Raw genomic sequence first — 25,789 nt, 5'->3', positions numbered from 1 at the left:
CAGAATACGTCCTGTTTTTCTCCATACTGAATGCCCCTCAGGATGCACCTCTGGTGGGCTGCAGTGGCTAATGACTTGATCCTTGTAGAACTGGGATAGCAGGCAACAAACCTTGCCTGCCATTCCAGTAGGGACCACACAGAGGAAGGGGCTCCATTAGGATCAGTGGGGTAAATGGATCTAAATCAATTTCCGATTAACATCTTACTTTATCCCTTAGATCGTTTCTCTTTATTCTTATTTCCTTTAAAATGTAGCATTCTCCAAAACTGCAACCATTGCACATTTAGATCAGCTTCTCAGCTTCTCAGTGGTCTATCTTATCCATTGTGTTTTAATATCTGAAGTGTGGGTTTGTAGCTAATTGTCATAATAGGTAGCTAACATTAACTGTGTGTCCATAACATGGTTAGCTCTGTGCTAGGGGCTTAAAACACAAGATCTCATTTAAACCCCACAGCAACACTCTGCAGTTGGTCCTCTTATGAACTCTGTGAATGAAGACACCACGTGTTCAGGAATTTAGTCATAAATTTAGGTGAGTGGCAGGGGAGGTCTGTTACTGAACCACACATAACAAACTCGGGTCCACTTACCTACATGCAGTAAAGCCAATCTGCTGACACCGGGTTGTGGTGAAGGAAAATGCAGCATTTATTGTAAAGGCGCCAATGCAGGACAAGTGACTCATGCTCTAAAATCCCCAAACTCATGGAAGGGTTTTAGCAAAGGATTTTTAAAGGCCAGCCGAGGGAGGGGGGATCACAGAGTGTGTGATCAGCTCTTGCAGAATTCTCTGATTAGTTGATGGTGAGGTAACAGGGCGGGGTCACAGGGGTTAACATCCTTTCTTAGGCACTAGGAGGCCTGGGGGCTATGTGCTCAAGGTTATCAAATTGTTAACATTTTCCATTTGCTGGGGGTTTTAGCATCTGTAAAGCAACTCAGGACCTGTGCATCAGATACTGTTATCTGGGTACTTCAGAGGGGAGCTAAAGCAGAAGACATGGGGGAAGGGTCTGCCCCAGGAACATGCCGCATAGGGTCCTACTCTGTTACTGGTCCAGGACCCCTGTCTTTTCAGTGACACAGTGATATGTTAAGACTAAGTTGTCTTAACAGCTACTCTTTCACACATCACCTACAATGTCTTAGTTGTGCTGGCTTTAAAATGATAATTAACACCTACTACTTCATAAGCTGAAAAATACATTGCCTGCAATATTAGAGCTGTGGTATGCAGATGCAGGTATTAAAGAACGTATAATAGAGAGATGCAGGTATTAAAGGACGTATAAAAGAGAAATGCAGGTATTAACGTATAATAGGAAAAGTGAGGGTATCGTAGGAAGGGTAATTATATTAATGTTGATTTATTTTAAAATTTCTTCCAGTATATATTACCACTTTGGAATGTGTGCAAGTTATACTAGTGCCCTTTCTACACAGAACTCCAGTGAGGAAAGGCATCCCATTGTTAGATGGAATGCTTTTCATTTCAAGCATGTAAGCAGCACCTCACTTGGTGGATTAAAGATCGATTGATCTTGGCGAGCGAAGAACATTGTTAAATTGGTCAGTCCTCCTTCCAGGCGCTCTCTTTCTGCTGGGAATGGAAAAAAGAGAGGGCCTTCCTCTCTACTGTCTCAGAGTTTTAGAGCTACAGTTGCCACAAATAAAACCCAAGAACAACTTGGGACGTGGTTTCCACATGTAATTACATTATAGCTGCTTCTCTTTGCCCTGTAGTCACATTTGCAATTTGCGATTAAAATATTAGTGGGAATAAAGGGATGACCCACTGTAGTTAATGAAGCATTTTCTTTATCGGTTTTTTCCTTCATTGCCTTTGTTGTTTTTCTCACAGGTTAACATCTGTATGTTAATTGTTCTGCACGCTCTATGCTGCAGTTACATTCCCGTATATTATTTAGAGAAACTTTTACATTAGCTCTAATAAATAAACTGTTAAGTTTTAAATCATAGTCTTTGCTCCACTTAATTTATTAGTATTTGCTCTTTTTTCATTACTGCAGGAGGGAAACAGCCCCAGTGTTTTATTTTTATAATAAAATGCTCTGAGAAAGAGTTATTATGGGTTTTAACACTGGTATGCAAACATCATTAACGTTTACAAAGCACTGGCTTTTAATATAACATTTGGAGAGATTTGGACTGATGCAGGTTTTGCTAATATTTTTGCTTCAAGATCAGAGAAACTGGATGTAATTCTTCCTAGGATCCTGTGTAGATGTAAACACATTTAAGTGAATTTCTTTGTATGGTATACACATATAGTCACATCCTTGTCACTGAAATTTTTAAATATGATTTATTTTCCTGTATCAGGTGGCTTAGAAATTTTAAAATGAAATATATATATATATATATATATATTTATACACACACACACACACACACACACATATAAGCAGAGGGCTGAAAATTGAGAGTGTTGACTTATTTTTGACAATGGCAATTGAAATTGGGTTTGAGGAAAGAAACTGAGGGTGTGTGTGGAGGAGGGAGGGTGTGGATTAGGAGTGGTGAGGGTGAGGTGATAGAGAAGAAGGAAGTGAAGTTTACTATTAAATTCAATTAAAAAATGCTCATTTTTTGAATGGTCATTTTGTTGTTGACTCTCCATTAAAAATGAATAAGATCACTGAGGAAGTAGCTAATTTTGATGTGCTTTTGACATCAAAGGAATTACAATGTACAAGTCCTTTTGAGGAAATTTCTTTAAGTCTTGCGATGCTGATACATTACAAACCGGACATGCAGTAGCCGCTATCATATTTATGCTTCCTGTTTCTTGTGTGCAAGACCTTTATGTGAGAGTTTGCTAAAATCTTACTGAAATATTCAGGAATACAAATTCAAGTATGTATTTGTGATCTAGAAGAATTGGTGAGGTTTTAATCATTAGATTCCTTCACTCTGAAAAGGCAGAAAATGTAAGATCATAAAGTCAGCATTCATGAAATTATTAAGGATGCATATAAACAGAACAATGGATCAGGTCAGTTCCAGCGCATTAAAAAATGGAGGAATGGCAGGATATGTGGAGGTTTTACTGAAATTTGAAAGAGACAAATATGACGGCAAATGGAAATACACGATACCTGATTCATTTGAGATTTGCACGTTTTATTCTGTGTGAATTTTACCTAAAAAAAGTTAATGCGACTTACATAGCAAAATAATAATTCTGGACTCTAGCCACTGCGTACATAGGTGTTCACTGTTCATTTTTATCTATTTCTCTGTATGGTTAAAATTTTTCATAATAAAATGTTGGGAAAGAAGATTAAGTTACCTGAGACAGTGATAAGAAATTCCATAATGCCTATTCAGGTAATGATAGTTGAAAATAAACTTATTTTAAAAAAGCATTCTGATAATCATGAATTTTATAAACAATCCTCACCTCTGAAGTCCCTAATGTTCTCACCTTGTTAGAATCCTGGACTGGATAACTGTGTGCTTGATCGAGTATCCAGTTTCGATATACTTTTTTTTTTTTTAGATTTTTAAAATTATTATTGAAGTATATAGTCAGTTTACAATGTGTCAATTTCTGGTGTATAGCATAACATTTCAGTCATACATATATATATACATATATTCCTTTTCATATTCTTTTTCATTATGGGTTACAAGATATTCAATATAGTTCCCTGTGCTATACAGTAGAAACATGCTGTTTATCTATTTTATATACAGTAGTTAGTATCTACAAATCTCAAACTCCCAATTAATCCCTTCCCACCCCCCCATAACCATGTTTGTTTTCTATGTCTGAGTCTGTTTCTGTTTTGTAAGTAAGTTCATTTGTATCATTTTTTGATATACTTTTGATACAAAAGAAATTGTAGATGCAAATATTTGGCAGAAAATTTCCTTAAGTCACATGATCTACTGCAAATCAGATGTGCAGTAGGAGTATTTAAAATGTAAGCTTCCTGCTTCTGGGCATACAGGACCTCTATGTGAGGACTGGCTCAGATCTCTGTAAACCATTCAAGGCTACAGATTGATGTATGTATTTGGGACCGAAAGTAAAGCAGAGATGAGAACAGAGTTAAAAACAGCGTTTAAGGGGAAATCATTGTCCTAAATCAAAAGATTCACTGATACAGGATTAGTTGGCATCTCTCTAAGGTGATACAGCATCTATTTGGGAAAAGACATTTCCTTCTTTTCCCCTAAATCATGACACATCAATCATCATGCACATACAATACGTTTGTCTCTGACTTCTCTAACACTCCCATACTACTTGTGATAGCGATGCTTCTTTCTGGCCAGCAGAGAGCTCCTTTTTCCCCTTAAAGGAGATGAAGATAAGACAAATCAGCTTTTCAGGCTCTGAGGCAGGCTAATGACTGCTAGTCTGCCCATCTTGCCACCTCTGATCCACAAAGGAGAGGCTCATGTTGACTGTATCACCACAGATCAGGTCTGCCTCTTTGACACATATCACTTCTTCAGTCTACCCCAGACTAAATATTCAAGGCCATTAATCAATGTTATTAAATTTGGAGACATATAAATTCTACCTTTAAGCTTTGCTAACCAACATGACATATTGAATTTTACTCACCACAAATTTCCAATAGCTGGTAAGTTAATGGTGTGTTTTGTTTTCCTCCTTCAAATATTGGGTGAAGCCCAGTCTTGCTACATACTGATATCATAGTACTTGAGGACAGAATAATTTATATGCCCACTGTATCCATATATTTTATTTATTCATATATGTTTTCCACTACTACCTTGACTTGAATGATGGATGTGTTGATTCTTAAATCTGTTTATCAATACGAATGAATTTACTACTCCTTGGAAACGTCTGTGAGTTACATAAGCGTGAAAGTTTCAGAACTGACCTTTTATGAGGATGAAATGGTCACTGACCAGATCTGCATTGTAAGCTCATTACTTTTCAACACATTCATCAACACCAAGACCTTGGTAGTGACTGGACTTTATAAATCTATAGCACAGTGTCGCTGTACATTCCCCCCAAATCTACTACCTACTATAGACTATGTTTTCTCAAGATTAAGGCTAGGGAAATTGATTGCCTTCCCTGTAAGGTTATGTAACTGGAAGACTCTAGAACTGGAAAGTGTTTTAAGTGGTCATTTAGGTCAAACATTTGCTTCCTGATGGAACTTATAGAACTTTTCTTTAGGTCCTGTTGTAAAATATCTCTGGGGAAAATCTTTATTCCATTAAAATAATACCATATATGTATCCCATCTTTCATTATGTTCAATTACTGCTCTAATTTTCTTTAGTGCTGTTTAAGCCTCTATTAATCTGAACTTCACCTCCATAGAAATGAATCTCTCCTGGTAATATCCTTCAGGTAGTAGACTTCATATATGTATAAAACTAAATAACTGGATATAAATCAATTATATATATGTGTATATATATGTATAATGTACAGTTTAAACTTTTTAAATCTTATTTTAAAGCAGCATTCTTTAAACTTGCCTGCTAAACAGTAACAAGGAAGCCTAGGAACTCAATAAAAATTACTTCTTGAAGTATCTTTGGGTTCTAAATGATTTGTCTTTAAAACATACTATGTAGTTTTGCTCACTACTCTGTAATCGATCTATGCTTACTTTAAAACATCTCATTTTAACTAATTCATTGGCTAGAAAACTTGTACATGTCAAATGTTCAGGTAGGTTGGATTCTCTGGGAGTGGAATTTGAATTTATTTAGCAGCTTACCATAACCCTACCAGCCCGCTGTGTCCTCCAAAGTGGTGTGTGTTCATGTTTAGGGAGCATAGCTTTCATGGTTCACACGTATAATGTATTTTGTAGTTGTTTTACCAAAATTGTTCGCTGCAGCTGCTAAACATGTAGTTATCAAGTTGAAGCACTTTTAATTTCTTTCTTATTTCTACTTTTTTTTGGTGGGAGGGAAAATTAGGTTTATTAATTTATTTTTTTCATGGAGATACTGGGGATTGAACCAGAGTGCTAAGCGTGCACTCTACCACTGAGCTGTAACCTTCCTCCAGAAGCACATACTTCTGTGCTTAAGGGTTTTAACATTAGGATGTGCTGTTGCTAAATACACTGCTGGGAATGATGACTGAATCTTGGAAATGTGGCTATTGAATGTTAGAAAGACAGGTGAATGCTAAGCTCCGAAGATCACCCAGTGAAGTCTGCTGGCTGGTTCTCTCATATATTCCTCACAACATCCCATTTATTTTGGTGGATTCACCCAGGTACAAGATCTGTCAGTCAAGTTTGGGCCACAGATTCTTTCATGTTTATAATCACATTAAATGGATCTGTCTCTTGGGTACAGATTCACATTAACCGAGGGCATGGAGACTGGCAAAGGTACACATTGACAAAGGAAAGAAAAATGACGTTGCAGCCTGTAGGCCCTGGGTCAGTCTGCTCAAGCTTTTCTGTCCCTAATGGCAGGCATGTCTGGGAAGCCACATGAACATCTAGAAGTTGCTTGGTGAATGTGGCATCAGAGCAAGGGACATCAGTTTTACAGCTATGATATTTAATAGTCGTAGCCTTATATTTCCTTATACATTCATTTCTTCAATAGGAATTTTGTGTCTTGAGACTCAGAGTTGTTAAGGGCTAGGAGGGCACTGCTGACATTTGCCACCTTCTGGTTCCTGGACAGCGTTTCTACACATAACAGTGTAATCAGGATACAGGCAGCATCTTCCCCTATGAACTGGGACCAGTTCTGTTTCTTATGATTCAACTCTGAGAAAGCAGTCTTTCCTTTTATTCCCCTAATTTACTGTGATACCATTTTGTAGTACAGACTACATTCTTTCTGGTAAGGAAAGAATAAAGGGAGCTGTGCAGAAACTGGAATTCAACACAGGGCATCATTAGAGTAATGCATCCAGTAAGTGGAGAGAGAGGAAGAATGAGGATTCAGAAATGATAGAAATGGTCTTTAACAAAGAAAAAATGAAGGAGAGGCAGAATGAGAAGAACAGTTGTGCTGGATTCATATATCCTGAGTGATTTTATGGAAGTTCATATTTGATCACTGAAATCTAAATCAACATTGACATCTGTAAATCTCTGTTTGTGCTGAAGGAGCAAACTAAGGCTTTTGAGAAGCACTTTGTTTTAATATCCCTGGTCTTCCCCTGATAGCCAAATCAAAGGAAAGAGATGGGCAATTTTTCTGTTGAAGGATAGTTGATTTACAATGTTGTTAGATTCTGGTGTACAGCATAGTGATTCAGTTATACATATATATTTTTTTCATATTCTCTTTCATTATAGGTTATTACAAGCTATTGAATATAGTTCCCTGTGCTATACAGTAAATTCTTATTGTTCATCTATTTTATATTTAGTAGTTTGTATCTGCTAATCCTGAACTCCCAATTTATGCCTCTCCACCCCTTCCCCCATTGGTAACCATAAATTTGTTTTCTATGTCTGAGTTTTTTTCTGTTTTGTAAATAAGTTCATTTGTGTCACTTTTTTAAGATTCTATATATAAATTATGTTACATTTATCTTTCTCTGTCTGACTTTCTTCACTTAGTATGATAATCTCTAGGTCCATCGATGTTGCTGCAAATGTCATTATTTTTTCCTTTTTTATGGCCGAGTAGTATTCCATTGTATAAATATACCACATCTTCTTTATCTAGTCTATCTGTTGATAGACATTTAGGTTGCTTCTGTGTCTTGGCTATTGTATATAGCGCTGCTGTGAACATTGGGGTATGCGTATCTTTTTGAATTAGAGTTTTCTCCAGGTATATGGCCAGGAGTGGGATTGCTGGATCATATGGCAACTCTATTTTTAGTTTTTAAAAGAATCTTCATACTGTTTTCCATAGTGGCTGCACCAAATTATATTCCCACCAACAGTGTAGGCGGGTTCGCTTTTCTCCACACTCTGTCCAACATTTATCACTTTTTAATGGCAGCCATTATGACTGGTGTGAGGTGATACCTCATTGTAGTTTTGATTTGCATTTCTCTGATAATTAGTGATATTGAGCATCTTTTCATGTGCCTATTGGTCATCTTTCTGTCTTCACTGGAGAAATGTCTGTTTAGCATTTCTGCCCATTTTTGATCAGGTTGTGTTGTGGTTGTTGTTGAGCTGTTTGTATACTCTGGAAGTTAAATCCTTGTCAGCTGCATTATTTATTTGCAGATGTTTTCTCTCAGTCTGTGGGTTGTCTTCATTCTGTTTATGGTTTCCTTTGCTGTGCAAAAACTTATAAATTTAATTAGAAACAATTTGTTTATTTTGAGATAAGCAGTTTTTTTTAACATGGAAAACTACAATAAAACATATTTTTCCTCAGAAGAAAATATTTGCAAATCCTATATCTGATAAGGAGTTAATATCCAAAAATATAAGAAATTCATACAACTCTATAGCAAAAACAACAACGAAACAACTCTGGTTAAAAAATGGGGAGGGGTCCTGCATAGAAATTTTTTCAAAGAAAACATGCAAATGGTCGAAAGATCTTAAATGTTCTCACAAAAAAAGAAATGTTAATTTCATGAGGCAGTACAAGTGTTAACTAATCCTGTGGTGGTAATTATTTCACAATACAAAAATGTATCAAATTATCACTTTGCACACTTGAGTCTTACACAATATTATTTGTCAACTATATTTTAATTAGGGTGGGAAAAGAAAAATAAATATATCTTTCCTGGAAAGAAAGGCATTCAGTCTCACTATTAGCCTATATTCTATCATTCCCATCCTGTACAATAAATATTTATTGATTAAAGATATAATCTAATGGAAGAAACACATAAAACTGGACAATCAGATGCAGTTGAATAAGTGCTACCACAGGAATAAGCCAAAGTGTCATGGATCGGCCAGCGAGGGGGCCTCAAGCAAACTTGGCATCAATGAATCCCTCTGGAGAGGCCATCACATCACGATATGGGTGGGCATATGTTAACTAGGAGACCAGATGTACATTGAGATTCTACTATGCATCAGGCTCTGTTGATACAATGAAACAAAAGAAACAAGATTCGTGGAATTTGTATGCTAGTAGGTAGATTTTGTTGATTTTTTCATTAAGTTTTGTAAATTTAAATCTGGGAGAATTACTACTCTTTTGTTCTCTCTTTCTTCCCCTCTTCCCTTTGAGTTTTGCTTTTTAGAGGAAGGGAGCTTTTGAAATAATATTGACAGCTCTTCTTGGAGGAACCGTTCTTTTCTAAAATGTTTTTATTGAAGTATAGTCAGTTTACAATGCTAGGTCAATTTCTGGTTGCAGCATAATACTTTAGTCGCATAGGAACATATATATATATAAATTTTCATGTTGTTTTTAACTATAAGTTACTATAAGATATTGAATATAGTTCTCTGTGCTATACAGTATAAACTTGCTGTTTATTTTATATATAATAGTTAGTATCTGCAAATTAAGAGGAACTGTTCTTAAATTTATTTTCACAAATCTCTTTTAAAGGCTTAGCAAGATGAAAAATGGTTCCCTGCTGGTACACTTATCACTTGTGACTATTAACACGGAATCCTTACATTGATGTGTTTTACGAGGAGACAGTTTATGACTGATCTGAGACAACTATTACGTATCCCCAGATTCTCAGAATGCTTTTATTAGGCTAATAAGTATCACCAGAAAATGAGTTACGGATGTTTGTCAAGTAGCCAAAGTAGTGACTGATGTTTTACAGGAGGGACAGACCTGAACTTGATTATCTCGTCCTGGTAGATGGATTGTCCCTCCCCATCTCCTCCTCGTCCATGTAGACAAAAAGTTGGTAGTTCATTCTCTCTTGGAGAATGAAAAATGACATGCAAGATTTTTTGAAAAAATTGAAATTTAGATTTAAACTACCCATCATCTAATAATTCCTACCAAATGAACCTTTAGAGCGAACCTCTTTTGAAAGAGATTGGGGAATGGTCAATTTTCAACTAGACGTTCTGAGGGCTGCTGCAGATACTGGCTACTGTATTCACAGCCTGAGGGAAAAAAAGACTCTCTTCAGCAGATGAATAGAAACATTGACTGGCTTTGAGAGTAATTGCCTTACTCATCCACACAAAAATCTCAGCCAGAGAAATCCTCTTTTAAGCAGAGCACAAATGATGCATGGTGCATACTTATGCAGATGGAGTGTAATTTACCTTGGATTTATTTAATTATTCTTGGTCCATGGGGTTTCTGAAAAATTGCCAGGATACTGCATTACTGTAGATTTACATAAAAGGTCCACATCTTTGTTAATTTCCTTTTTCTTCATTGCATTGTGTGTCTGTATAGTATATACGTGTTAGAATTGGTTATAACCATCGTAGAGTAACAAAGAAGTTAAAACACACTCATATTCTTAACATTTCCAATTAAAAGGATCACAGGTATGTTGATTACCACAGTGGAAATATAATTTATTTCTTTCCTTTTTAAAATACCTGTGTGATACGTATTAACATTTGAATGGCAAAAGCAATACAATAATTAAATATACATTTAGTTCCTGTTCTGCTCCACTTCATTAATTTCTGCTTTTTTTTCCTTTTGAAGAAAAGTTGTAAAATTGATGTCCTAGTGATAACTGCCTTTTTAATGATATTAAATTTCTGTATGTGAAGACAGAATTGAATTTTCTCCTACACACATGCTGTGTTCCAACTTGAAAAAAAAAAAGTGGCTATACCTCCATTCCTGCTATATAAAGGGCAGAACTGAAAATTTTTTACAATGAAGTGCTTAATTTTCAAAGTTTATTACATTTTTTCAGAGAAAAAAAATAGATGCTCAGTAAATCAAAGTGTGAAAAAATGAAGTTTTGAGCTATGTCATGTGTGTCTATTTCCATTTCAGTACTGGTTTCTACTCCTGAGAAGCCCAAAGATTTTCTTCTGAGAGAGAATTCTTCCTAACCAACGGCTTTTCGTCTAGTACATGACCCTTGTTCCCGAGAAGGAGAGGGATCTCTGGATCCGACCCAGTGCTAACTCACTGGGTCTTCTCTGGCGTGGGAGCTGGTGGTGGTGATGTAGTAGTACTGTTAGTTAAAACAAGGATAGCTGGTGAATTGCCATTTTTTTCTCCAGATGCTAGCAGTGGCTAAAGGTCAGCTGTGTCATGAAGAGCAAAATAATGATGCTGGTTTTTGAACTTGGCTTGGAGCTCGCACCACTTGCTCTTTTCAGGCAGTCCTACTTTGCCAATGGCTTTACTGTTTCCTTAACCTTTGTTTGAAATCTTATATGACTCCTGGGCAATTGCAACCTTTAACTCACTACTAGGAAAGGAAGCAAATTAAAGATACCTGGTTCAAATTGAAGAGTTAGCCAGAAATGGGGGTCCCTCAGCCTAGTGTGGCTGCCTTCTATCTTTCACCCATCCGTTCTTCCTGATCCAAGTCTTCTTTCACGAATGAAAGCTTAAAATAGATTTGATCTTTAGCCTACCTGACATTTAACACCACCAGGGATCTCTTCTCTTCTCTGGATTCCTAACACATTCAGCTTTTTACACTATAATGTTAAATTTGGGGGAATATTTTTTCTATTTTTTTCTTTTGTTTAATTATCTACTGATCTCCCCAACTACGTTGTTAGATTGACACTTACTTGAGGGCAGTAAACTCATCTGGAGTCCGGACTTCCTTCCTTCCTTCCTTCTTTCTGTTCTTCCTTCCTTCCATCATGTGGTGTGAGCTGACATCTATCTTTGCAACAGGCTGAGGCTTCAAAAATGCAGATGTTCATCACGAGTTTACAAAAATCTTATAAAACTGTCTGTTTCAAAAGAACTGCTTTTCCTGACTCAGGGGCAGTTAATACTCATGAACAATTATGTACAGTTTTTTATTCTTCAAATTTGAGAGAAATAGTTACAGAACTTGAATTTCTACAGACTAAACAGTTTATGAAAAGTTTTCACTTGCATTATTTTTCGGAAGGCTCACAAACACATCACCTCTCTTGTGTGTGTGAGCAAAGCAGAGCTGCTTCATCTAGGAGGTAGAAAAGTGGGGATGGGTTTTGTGGCGTGCTGGCTGCATCAGAGTGTCCAGTGGCATTATTTGGGAATATGCTGCTATTTGATGCCAAAGAAAGTGAAAGACTTATCTTAAATCACACAAGTAACGTGGGCAGACCAAGTTGCTGCATTTATTTTTTTTCTTTCTCTCTCTACAATGAATATTCCACATTAGACTTGGATAATCTGTTGTCAAGTTAGTGTTATATCATGCTTTAATGTAAAAGTAGTTTTTAATCTGTTGATGTGATACTATTGCAAGACTTGAAATTCTGAAAGTAACTGCAAGGTAAAGACTAAGACTATACAAAGTCCCAAAATAGTTTTAGTTTGTTACATTCATGCAATCATGAATGCGGGTGGATGCAAAAAAAAACAACCAGAAAAACCGTGCTGGGCATCGCAGATATGATGAGTAATGACTAGATTCCCTGACTTCCTCATAGGTAAGAGGTTAGTTTGCAAAAATAGTAGAACTTTGGGAAGACATACTGGAAGATGATGTTCGCACCCTTCTCATCTCCTGAAATCAAGCTCAAAGGTGACTGACTTGTAAGCAACTCATGCTGGCTAACCAGGCCCAGAAATTTAGGACTGTTGACAGTTTGTAGACCCCTGAGACTTTTAGTGTTTTTTAAGCAACAAACATACAGCTCATGAGATGAGTCGACAGCTACTCTCCTGGGATGTCTTTCTTCTTTAGCTTTTGGAGGCAGAGAGCTACTTCATCTTCTAGGGTGCGCCTCCCTCAAGATTAAAGACCCTATTCTTTACTCTTAAAGCATAAAGCTGAGCATAGTGTTTTGGTTCAAGTATTTTGTGGACACCTATGATGTGCTGCAGTAGGTGTTGGGAATGCAGAGGTGAGTGTGAAATGGTCTCACATTCAATTGAGGTGGAACTCAATGGAGACTAAAACTTGGTTTGGTAAATAAGTCCAGAGAGAGATAATGAGAGTGACCGTTACGTCTCAGGCACTACCAGTTGGGTTTATTACACTTTTCATTAGCACAGATTTATACTGTGTTTTAATATCTGGCATCCATCATTATTTTTCTGTTTTTCAAAATCATTCTATCCTTATGTGATTATTTTCCCAGATGAATTTCAAGATAATTTTATCAGTTTAAGGAAAAAGAATTCTGTTAGGATTTTTACTGGAATTATTTTAAATTTTTGGATTAATCTAGGAAAATGGACATTTGTTTTCCATACTGAATCTTGCTTAAAAGGAATTCAGTGATTTCCTACATCCTTCAGGTGGTCTTATAAATCCTCCAGTAGAGTTTTGTTATTTTCTTCCTTAGGACCCTAAAACTTTCTAAAGTCACTTACTGTCTCTGTTGCTATGGTGACTGTTGCTATTATATGCATTTTAAAAATCGTGACAAATATGCATAACATAAAACTTACCATTTTAGTAATTTTTAAGTGTACTTTCAGTGGTTTAAGTACATTCACATTGTTATGCAGTCATCATCACCGTCCATCTCAAGTATATTTATCGTCTTCTCAAACTGAAACTCCATATGCATTAAACAGTAACTCCTCACAGAGACAGAGAAAACTTGATTCCTTTATGGCTCTGTCCTGCCTACTTTCTGTAAACTGTGTTATATAAATGACATTGCTATATTGTGCACCCTGTAACATAGACTTATAATTATTTTTTATGTTTTTATTTAAATTCTGTAGAAGAATAAAATGTGAAGTTAGGAGCCAGAATTACAGTAACACTCATTTTTATTTTTGTCTTCACATTTACCCTTAAGCCATACTTTGTATTTTTATATGACTTCAAGTCACTGTCTAGCAATGTTTTCATTTCAACTTGAAGGACTCCCTTTAGCATTTCTTGAAGGGCAAGTCTGGTAAATAAGGTCTTTAATCTTTTATTTATCTAGGGATGTCTTAATTTCTCCCTTATTTTCAAAGCACATATTTACTGGACATATATATATATTTTTTTTTGGTTGACTATTTTTTTCTTTCAGTACCTTAATTATATTATCTCACTGCTTCTGTCCTGCAAAGTTTCTGCTGAGATATCCTTTCCAGATACTTGTAAGTGATGAGAAGTGATGAGCCCGGCACTTCTCTCTTTCTTCTTTCAAGATTATCTCCTTGTCTTTAACTTTTAATGTATTGATTAAAATATGTCTCAGGGTGGGTCTCTTTAGATGTATCTTACTTGAAGTTCATTGAGCTTCTTGTGTGTTTTATATCCATATCTTTTCCTCAAATTAGAAAAGTTCCAGTCATTATTTCTTCAGATAAACTCTCTGACCGTTTCTCCCCATCTCTTTTTCTTCTCTTATGGGATTCCCATAATGTGTATATTGTTCCATTTGATGCTATCCAATAAGTCCCATAGATTCTGTTTACTTTTTTTTGTTCTCCCCCTCCCTACCCCTGCACCTCCCCATCCCCACTCCTCAGACATGATAAACTTTAAATGATCAGTCTTCAGGTTCACTGATTCTTTTTCTACTCTTTGAGTTGGCTGTTGAATACCTCTAGTGAGTTTTTTCAATTAGGTTATTGTACTTTTCAATTCCAGAATTTCTGTATCTTGGTTCATCTTTGGTCCATACCTAATTTTCCTAATTTTCTTTAGTTCTTTGTCCATGTTTTCTTTTTGCTCTGAGAGCATATTTCTGAAAGCTGTTTTAAAGTCTCTCTAGTAAGTCTGAAACCTTTGTTACTTTACAGTTAGTTTCTAGAGATAGAGTTTGTTTCTCACTGGACCATGTTCCCCTGTTTCTTTGTATGCCTATGCTCTTTTGTTGAAAATTGGGCATTTGAAAAAAAGTAACCACTTCTTCCAATCTTTGGGGACTGGCTTTGCGCAGAGGAAAATGCTCACTAATCAGTCCAGTAGGAAGCCTCAAGATAGTCTCGTTTTTTTCCCCCCCCATTTATCTTCCCTGGGCCTGTACATGCATGTTCCCCTCACCCCAACCCCCCAATGCCCCTGTATACATGGCTGTTTTAAAATGTCTTGATTTCTTTAAGAGTTTCACCCCTGCTTTTTCTTAAGGCCTTAGGTGTTCTACTGTGTTTGAAAACCAGTAATCTCTTGTTCTCAGATTGTGTCTATAGTCCTCCTGAAGTTTTGAGTCACCATGCAGACGTCCACTGCCTTCCATGCCTTCCATCCTGAGATCCAAACTATGCTGCCATTTCTGTCAAGCAAGACAGAAACCAGTCCCTCAGGTAGCCCACAGATAGGCCAGAGCATGCAAACAGGTTCTACTCATTTCTTCCATTTGAAGGAAGGACCTGGGAGTTGAACCACGTCCTTCTGATCATACTGCTCTGTGCCTGGCAGGGAACGAGGACATGCAGACATGCCGGGAAACGTCCTGCCTTCTTGAGTGTGGATTTTCTTGATCAGGCATTTGCTTGGTTGCTGCAGATCCTTAACTGGTTTGCAGCGCTCCCCTAATGCTATGTTAATCAGTCTGTCGTTGTTTACTTGACGTTTCCATGGGGACATGAGGCCTGGAGCTTCCCAGTCTGCCATCTTGCTCATATCAGATCTGTTTGTTTTATTAAATTGCTTTTTTACAGTTTTAGTTGTGGTCTGGAAGCTTAGACAGATTCAGAATCACAGATGATCTTCCAAACCTCTAAATCATAATAGAAATGTGACACTATTGCTGAAAAATATATTGATGAGAGCTGTCATCTTTGTTTTGTTTCTAATTTAATGGCGATCCATCTAGGAGTATGTCACAAACAAACATAATTATCGGGGGGTGATAAATGCCAAATTACAATTGAGATAATTGCTAGCTCTGTTATAAACAAATTAATGGTAAACAAATAAAACCAAAGCAAAATTCAAGGAAAAAGTAATAAATCAAACAGCAATAGAAGACTCTTGCTTTAGATCTCTGACAAGCTTTGAAGTGATACTGAGGTTGCTGTCTGTAGTTCACACTATGAGTAGTGCTGATTCAGGCCTGCCTCATGTACACTGACGGCATAAAACGGTATCAAATGTAACTCTGAAAAGTGTACATCTTGTGATCATTTACCAAAAAAAATAGGCACTTAGCATAGGGCCCTTTAGTTACAGAAGCATGATAAATGAGGAACTTGTGAATGTCCATGAGTATGATGGTTAAATCTTAAGAAGTAGTACATATTACAAGTATTTAACTACAAATTAAATATGGAAAAAGAAAACCTCGATGGTTATATTTTCTTTATTAATATTCTCAAATGTTGTGGGGAACTGTGACTATATCTCCTAATGGTGGACATTATTTCACAATATTTAATTATTATTTATACTGAGGTCCTACATTTAATTCACTAAAATTTTATTTAGTGTATTTGCATTTATTTCTTTATCTAAATTGAAAATTTTTATGCGCTCTCTTTTAAAGACATACTGTGAAGATAATGTAAACTTAAAAATTTGGAATTTTTCCTTCTTTTGATATACTCTAAAATGTCTCAGATGGTACAGGAATTATTTGTCTTAGAGGCAAAATCTGTGGCCCTGTACTTTTGTGGAACTACTTAAACATTATCTCAATTCCTTATATGTTTACTGGTTTACTCCAGGTTGTAAATTATGTCAATTATTATTTTTGCTAGAAAAGAAAAAAATGCTCACTTTGTTGAATTTTCCAATACCTAATTGTGCATTTTTATATACACTTTCCAGTTACTGAAAAAAGAAAAAAAAATTGTATGATTCCTTTTGTCTTTCTAGACTCTGTGTAATCCTACCACATCCAGCACCCTAGTCTTTGGGAAATGCTGCTTGTTTTTCAAAAAAAGAAATTTTATATCAGCACAAGGAAATTAATAACTTTCCCTCTCATTTCCCAGAGAAAAATTTTGTGATTTCCTGTTTTATCTTTATTTATATAATTCTGTACTATATTGGTGGTAAGCAAAATCTTCAACAGAGTTTATACTCATTGGGGACATTTCTCATTTTAATTTGTATTCCCAGCTGCATCTAGTGTAATAGTCTACATTCTAAAATACTCCAGTACATTTTGCTAAATAGCATGGTTTACAAAGAATTGGCCAACTGCTGAGTACCCAGATCTCAAAGTTTTTCAAGCCAGAGCTGGCTAAACATTTGTAAGAATGATATAAAAGCATTAAAAATTTTTTTTTACATTTTTTTATTGATTCATAATCATTTTACAGTGTTGTGTCAAATTCCAGTGTTCAGCATGTTCAGCACAATTTTTCAGTCATTCATGGACATATACACACTCATTGTCACATTTTTTCTCTGTGATTTATCATAACATTTTGTGTATATTTCCCTGTGCTATACAGTGTAATCTTGTTTATCTATTCTACACTTTTGAAATCCCAGTCTATCCCTTCCCACCCTCTACCCCCCCGTAACCACAAGTCTGTATTCTCTGTCCATGAGTCTATTTCTGTCCTGTATTTATGCTTTGTTTTTGTTTGTTTTTGTTTTTTAGATTCCACATATGAGCGATCTCATATGGTATTTTTCTTTCTCTTTCTGGCTTACTTCACTTAGAATGACATTCTCTAGGATCATCCATGTTGCTGCAAATGGCATTATGTTGTCGGTTTTTATGGCTGAGTAGTATTCCATTGTATAAATATACCACATCTTCTTTATCCTGTTGATGGACATAGGTTGTTTCCATGTTTTGGCTATTGTAAATAGTGCTGCTATGAACATTGGGGTGCAGGTGTCATCCTGAAGTAGATTTCCTTCTGGGTACAAGCCCAGGAGTGGGATTCCTGGGTCATATGGTAAGTCTATTCCTAGTCCTTTGAGGAATCTCCACACTGTTTTCCATAGTGGCTGCACCAAACTGCATTCCCACCAGCAGTGTAGGAGGGTTCCCCTTTCTCCACAGCCTCTCCAGCATTTGTCATTTTTGGATTTTTGAATGACGGCCATTCTGACTGGTGTGAGGTGATACCTCATTGTAGTTTTGATTTGCATTTCTCTGATAATTAGTGATATTGAACATTTTTTCATGTGCTTTTTGATCATTTGTATGTCTTCCTTGGAGAGTTGCTTGTTTAGGTCTTCTGCCCATTTTTGGATTGGGTTGTTTATTTTTTTCTTATTGAGTTGTATAAGCTGCTTATATGTTTTGGAGATCAAGCCTTTGTCGGTTTCACTTGCAAAAATCTTCTCCCATTCCGTAGGTTTTCTTCTTGTTTTATTTCTGGTTTCCTTTGCTGTGCAGAAGCTTGTAAGTTTAATTAGGTCCCATTTGTTTATTCTTGCTTTTATTTCTTCTAGGAGAAAAATTTTTTAAAATAATTTTTCTAGGTGGCTTCAAAAGTTAACTCTAAAATGCTGTGCTTTTCTAATATCATGAAACAATACAGAATATTTAAAAGTATTTTAACTTCCTTAAAGATACTTTCCAATTATTAAGTATAAATGTCTTTGGACTGTTTCTTGACCTATTCACAGTTGAAACTACTCACAGTTGTGAATGTGAACACCAAGAGTAAAGTAAAATCATTTAAATAAAAAAATAATTCAAACTTCTGAGTTATCAACAGAAAATCCCATAGAAAAATTTTATGGATGGAATGTGCTGCCCCATTGTTTTAGAGAAACAAATTTATTTCAGAAAACATTAACAGTCTGTTTTTGTGAAAGCTCAAGCACATCAGAAGGGTTTTGAAGCAATAAAATAAATATAGGGAAGAGATAAAAGAAAAGTGAAGATTTAAATTTTCGATAATTATTGTGATGTTTTGAGAATCAAACAAAGAATTTATGTATTCCATGTTAATATCCAAAGCCTAATGGAGCCAAATGTCTTAATACTCCATGCTTGTATTTTGGGATCCAAGCCTCAGATAAATGAGGCTAAAAATAATTGCAGTCAAATTAATCTATAGCAAGTATCTATATTTTAAAAATTACTATTAATATATGTTTAACTAATGGCACTGTATCTCTGAACCCTTTCAGGTAACACTTATACCACTTAATTAATTGGGCAATCATTTTCTAAGTACCTGTTAAGAGAACCAGAGATATGTGAAGTGATCTAGGGAATATAAATATAAAGCTATCTAAGATGGGATTCTTACTTTACGGAGATAATAACGTTGACAAGGATATGATGGCTGTTCATACATGGTTTTAAGTGTTACCATCACTACCATCACCACCAACATCATTGTATCATCAGAGCTGCTTTCATTCATTCATTCATTCATTTTTAAATTATGTATGGCATACCTAGTATGTGCCAAACACCATACAAAATGCTACAGATATAGCAGAAAAGATGGTCTAGGTGACTGACATCGTGAAGCTTCTATTCTGGAGAGCTGAGACAGATAACGTGAACATTGGAACAGCTTAATGTATATTACTATAGATGTCTGGTTAACTATAATGTGACATATACTCAAATATGGTAATGCCCTGAAGAAAAATAAAGCCGATTGAAGTCATAGATGGGGATGTGGAATGTTATTTTAGAGAGGGTGTTCCAGAGGGTGTTCTCTTATTTTAGAGAAGGCTTCCCCAAGAAAGGAGCATTTGAGATTGAGGCTTGAAAAGTGAAATGATGAGAAAGAGAGAAAGAGAGATATGTGCACGCGTCCTGAGGAAGAACATTCCCAGCAGTTTAATTAGTGTGAACTTTCTTATTGTCCATTTAAGAAAGAGCTTTGTATTCAAACAAATTTGTTTTAATCCTTGTTACATTTAAAAATAATTAGCATTATGATTCCAGTTGTTCAGATTTAAAAAAAAAATCTGAGACTTAGAAAAATGTAGAAGCCTGTTTGCAGTCTCAGAGCTGTTAAGTAGCAGAGTTGGGCTCAACCCTATCGGTACAACATGTGTTGGGCTTTTTTTTTTTTTTTTCCAAAAGAAGGAAAATCATATCTGACTTGCATGATTGGGGGAAATTCCCAAGAGGAGAGACATTTGAGCGGATGTTGAATGACTGACAATGTCTGTAATTGGATGCATATGAAAGGCATTGGATGGAGAAAATCTGGGTGTGGAATGGTGATGTGAAGTTTGAAACATCTGAGGTATGTGTGGGAAAAGGTAATCGGAGCAGAATAGGGCAGTGTTCTCTCACAAAAAGATCAAGCTGGATGGAAAACTGTAGCTCGGCTATAGACAATTGTTATTCTAGACTCACACATTTGCACTTAATTCTTTAGATAGTATAGGGACATTAAAGGACCTTGTGGAATAAAGTGATGTAAGTAAAACCATGCTTCAGAAATATTATAATGGTTACAGAATTTAGGCTGGATGGAAAGGAGAGAATTACAGGAAGAGTTCATTATGTCTGCTCTTCCTAAGCCGAGACTGGTAGATGCCTTGGGCATTGAGCCATTTTAGAGGAGTCACTCATTCTTATGTGTATCACTTTATGAACAGAAAAGTCTTTTTTTACTAAAAAAAAAAAAAATACATTTTACCATTTTTTAAATGGTGTATTTTTTCTAGTCTAGTGTTACTGGGAAATATGAATTTATTTGAAAATACAGAATTCAGAATAGTTTTTATATAATTGTGAATTTTCTCAAAAGGTATTAAAGTACAACTATTATTATGTAGGGGTTCAAATTGTCCCTTGACTTACTGACTTACTGATTGACTCGTGCATTTATCTTAGAAATATTTACTTTTAGAAAAGCATATTATAGTGGGTGAGTGTGGTTTCTGAAACCAGACTTTCTGAACTGGACCCTGAGGTCTCCCCCTTATTGACAGTAAGTGGCTTTGTTATTCATCTCTCTAAATCACATTTTTCTCAGCTGCAAATTTGTAAAAACAATAGTCATTTCCCCTGATTCTTAAGAGGATTATGTAAGATTGTGAATATAAAGTACTCAGTGCAATACCAAATCCATAGTAAGATAGGTTTTCTGACTGTTGGACAACGTTTGGTGGACATTACATAGTGACATCATTTAAAAACTGAAAAGCACACTCCGAAATCACTTCTCTAAAAATCTGCCTTGACATCCAGTGGCACTGAAACAAGATCAGAATGAGTAGATTTAAAATGATCATTTCCTCTTGTTTCCTTTGCTGGACTGAGAAGAATCACTTACTCGTATTCTTTTCCATTTCTTTGTACCTCCCTTTGAGTTAATAAATAGGAAAGCATTTATGATTCTTGGCCCAGATACACTTCCTATTGTTTGCTGCCCCTTCCTTCATTCTCTCTTAGTTCTTGAGATGAGTGTTTCACAACTTTCGGACCATCACAGGCTTCTGTTTCTCTCTAATCTATCATTCTGGCTTCTGAGAGCCTTCATGTGGAGAATGACTGGCCGTCACATCACACAGACTCTGATGAAGAAACTCACCTAGAAACTTGCAGTCACACTGCATCCAGAAAAGGGTGACGGTCTTCAGACAACTCTGGCTTGCCTTGATGTTGCTACTTTAATGCTGGTAATCTACTGTCTCGATTTATGTGGAATAAGTTTATGAACGGAATGCTAACCAAAATGCAAGAGGAATAGAAGTGTTGGATAATAAGCACCAGTAAGAACGCAAGAGAGGGATGGAGTGAGCCGTTTCAAAAAAGGATGGAAGTGACCTCTGCTGGGTTTGGTTCCTCAGAGTGAAAGACAAACCTAAAGCTACTGAATTGAGAAGGGGGAGAACAGACAATAACAAAATGCTTCTACGCATGCTCTCTTCTTGCATTTATTTGCGGCAAAATTCTTTAAGTCCAAAAGGTTTATGGCAGAATTGAATGCCAATTTAACTATATGAACATTGGCTTCAGTTCTTTAAACGTGAGTCGTAAGTACCGTTCCATTTATAGTTTGTCAGATGTTTGCTGTTTTATCTTTGTTTAAAGGAAGACTAATGGCTTCTTGGGTGATTTGTGCACACAGAGAACTGAATACCTTTACGTTTTGTTTCATTTGTCCCCAAACCACTTGGCTATTTCTGAATAAAGGAGGCTTTATTAGGAATGAAGGAAAAAAAGGTTGGGGGTTGGGGTAGGGAGAAAGAAACAAGAGGCTTAGTGTTTTATAAACCTGATTGCAAAGAAAATTTGGCATTCATCTCAAACCAGTGTGGTCTGTGCTTTACTTTGGTGAATTATGCTCATGTTTTTAGTCAGCAGAGTAGAGCACAGATCATCTGAAAAATGAAAAGCTTTACTACATGTATTGTAAGAGATGCTCAGGTTTATCCTCCATCATCAGTCATACTTCCTTGCCAATATGCCTGCTGTCCTGGGAGAGGATGTCGTTAACCATTGATATAGAAGCACTCACTTAATTTAGTTACTACATTCTGTTGATTTTTATGGGTGGTGGGGGAACTGTTTAAAAAGGACCTTTCGGGTTGACAAATGTGCGCTGATCTGCAGTGAGGGGCATTTTGAATGATTTTTCCCATCTCTAATCTTTTCTCCCCTCACCAGTTAGAAAAGTAGTCTGTAATGCTTCAGGAATATGAGTATTTAAATCTTTATTGTAGGTTCCATTGTAGCAAGAAAAAAATGTAAATGGGCACACTTTATTTCCATAATTATTTTGCATAGTATTTTGGCTATCATCCTAGTGTTTATAGTCAATGTATTTTAACGCCACCTATGTTTCGGACAGCAGGCATGAAGCTCTGCTGGTTCATCTCTTGGAGAAATAAGATTGCCCCCTCCCAGAAGATAGCCATTTATAATATATGCACCTTTGAATAATTAAATGAGCTACTGAAGAGGAAAAGGATTCTAATCAGCTTTCAAACTGTGATTCTTCCATGCACTGAATCATTCCTTTAAGAATACATTTCTCTTGGAGCATGTATAATTATGAAACTTTTTTTTTTTTCTATCTCGGTAGGAACTGGGAAGTAACAGCCCTCCACAGAGAAACTGGAAGGGAATTGCTATTGCCCTGCTGGTGATTTTAGTTGTATGCTCACTCATCACCATGTCAGTCATCCTCTTAACCCCAGGTAATCTGTCTTTATTACTCTCTTATGATGGTATTGTGGATGATAATTTCACATTCAAATGCCTTAAGAGGGTCATCATATGTGGTATCTTAGGACACATTAGCATTGGTTGAAATAAAAAAAAACCTCATAACCAGACATTTTGCAAATGGCACAGTGATTTTATGGTTTAAATATCATGCAAGATATTTTGGGGAAGCTGAAATGTAAAGGATATATATTGAGAATGCCAAGGAGATGTTTGGTCTCCAGTGCTACTTCGAGACTCGTTATGTTTGTCAATTTAATAGGGGACATCTGACTTATATTGTGGGTGGAGGTGAGGGAGTATGTTTCCATACATAGGAAATAGCCAACTGTAATGACAGTGGTGAAGGAGGATTTGACAGACAGAATTAGATCAAAAGAGAATGGGCTAAGCCTCTAAATATTAGCACCTCTACTTTCTTTCTCTTTTCCTTTTCTTTCTCTGTGGTTTCTACGTTCCCAGTTGCTCTCTGCCCAAGGACCCTCTCCAAATTGCCCTTGCAATGCTCTTTACGATGTGCTCCTTGGGTTAAAGAGTTGCACACTGATATGTAGATTATCAGTAGGCTTTGTTCTTTGGGGATTCAATCAGTACTCAGAAGCTTTACTCCTCCTCAGTAGGTACTGGTATGAAAGGCAGAGAGGTTACTCCCACTTTAAACTCCAGCTGTCTTCCAAAAACAAAGAATTGGCATGCCACTACAAGCCACCCAACTAGCTTGCTCAAAGACTGGTCACCATACGTGGCTCAGCGTTAGAATAAACAGTTGTCGCTGTGACAGGACTGAGCTAGTCCCCAAGTCAGCTGAAGCTACCCAGCTCCAGCCGTTGTTAAACGCTGTGTATTTATAGTTCAGTTCCTGCCCCAGCTTTGTTATTTATAAGCCCCTTAAACATGTTGAACTCATTTCCTCTTTACAACATGTGATTAACAGAAGCTCTCTTTTGGAGTCATTTAGTCAACTAGTTATGGTGACTAATTATACAAATTGCAGTATCGGTTGTTCCAATATGGTACTTTGTGAAACACACCATCTTCGAAAAAAATTTTGGCTTTGAGATGTGTAAATTTCCAGAAATATAGTTTGTAGTTGTTATTTAACATATGAAGAGATTGAGAAAGAAATTAAGGGAGTCAGGAGAGAGGAAAGGGGAAAAGAAGAATGATTAAGAAACAGAAAGAAAGAAAAAAATTTCCCTGATAAGAGCTGGCTTATCCATCATTCTCTCCGGGAATCCTTTGTTAACCGGCTCATTTGTACATCTGCTGTACAGTGTAACTGAGCAATATGATGGCTGTGAGTTCCTGCCAATTGCCAAGAATCTCTGTTAAAGGAAGATGAGCTTATGTTCAGTGTAGTGTTTCACTTAAACACAGGGATTCTGACATGATTATTAAAGAATGAATGACTTGGTTTCACTGTCTTCTGTTGGTGACTGCTAACCAGATGGAAGAAACGAGTGTCAGAATGCCTGTGTGTGTCTCTTGAACTTTCTTCTGTCTGATTCTAGTTTCCTTTTCCCCAGGGACTTGCTCTGCTGCTATAGTGATTCTCTGATGTCTTTGAGAGTTTGGTATAACCAAGACCTTACAGAGCTGGACACTCACTCAATTCAACCTCCTCTACCCAACCCTTTCTCAGTTGCCCCAGTATAAAAACACAGTATAGCTACATTCATTTTGTCATGCACTTATTCATTTATGAAAGCAAGGGTTTAAACAAGACACACATTGGCTTGAGTTCTGACTCTGTAAGTTACTAGTTTTGTGAAGTTGACTAGTTACTTAACCTTTGTCTGTCATGTCACTCATCTGTGTGATGGGTGCAACTCTTAGTGCCGATTATACAGTGTTACTACCAGATGATAAAGTTGAGGTGTCTGGTACAGTGTGGGGAGCTGCTGCCGCCATCCCTCTTATTACTGCTACTGTTAAGTACTTACTGATCACCAGGCAGAATGCCACACACAGTGCTACATGAGGGAGATTCCTAAGAAAGACTATAAAGTCTTCCAGGAATAGGGATCTTTTGTGATTTCAATGTTAAATGATGGCAGATGGAAAAGTACTAGATGTTGAATCCGGAGTCAGCCTTTCAGTGGTCTGTTCATTTGTTCACACATCAGTAGACGGTTATGGAGTCCTTAACAGCTTCCTAGGTACTATGGGGGTTGGCCTTGCCACCCCCTACTTTATATCTGTCACTTCCAATCCCTTCTGCCCCAACTGTACAAACATACAACCACACACCCCTAACCCAGAGAGTTAATTTCATACAAGATAATCATACAAATGAAAGTGGCAATTATTATTTAGAATTACGGTTTCCCAAGGTTTTCCTACACACCACATATTCATATGTCTTTGGATTTCACTGTTATTTTTGGCAGGGATGTTATGAAATGAAAAAGAAAAGTCAGCATGCTAGTGTGGAAAAAGCATTGCTACAGAAAGCAATCATCCGGTTACAGATACTCTCTGTTTGTAAACTCAGTGTCACCAGGGGCTGGAAGATAGTCTAAACAGATTAAGTGAGGAGGAGGGATGATGGTGGTTAGGAATCTGCTCGAGTTCTGAGCAGACAGACAGCAGCCTGGCTGCATGGCCTCACACCCTGCAGCAGAATGGGACAGAAGGCCAGGAGACCGACGGCTTCTGGCCCAAGGCCTGAGTCCTAAGCCTTGAAGTACTCTTAGAAGTTATCTGGTTTTGCCTCCCTCATCAGACAGGAAAAAACTTGAGTCTGTTTAACCTCTGGTTCTGAGGAC

The 25,789-nt window shown here is 36.7% G+C and overlaps 1 protein-coding gene across 8 annotated transcripts in view; it reads left to right on the top strand.

The window, feature by feature from the left end:
• Positions 1–25,789, top strand: part of DPP10 (dipeptidyl peptidase like 10) — a 725,696-nt gene that overhangs the window by 265,356 nt on the left and 434,551 nt on the right. For 6 of the 8 annotated variants that reach the window (XM_072960846.1, XM_006196097.4, XM_072960844.1 and 3 more), the window contains one exon: positions 22,879–22,993. The exons of the other annotated variants lie outside the window; for them this stretch is intronic. In XM_072960846.1, the coding sequence (XP_072816947.1) occupies positions 22,969–22,993 (25 nt within the window). In that variant the 5' untranslated portion in view covers positions 22,879–22,968. The remainder of the gene's footprint in view (positions 1–22,878; positions 22,994–25,789) is intronic. 8 annotated transcript variants of the gene reach the window in all.

Source organism: Vicugna pacos, chromosome 5, assembly GCF_048564905.1.
Source record: "Vicugna pacos chromosome 5, VicPac4, whole genome shotgun sequence".
NCBI classification, from domain to species: domain Eukaryota; kingdom Metazoa; phylum Chordata; class Mammalia; order Artiodactyla; family Camelidae; genus Vicugna; species Vicugna pacos.
This window is presented reverse-complemented; position numbering and strand designations above follow the sequence as displayed.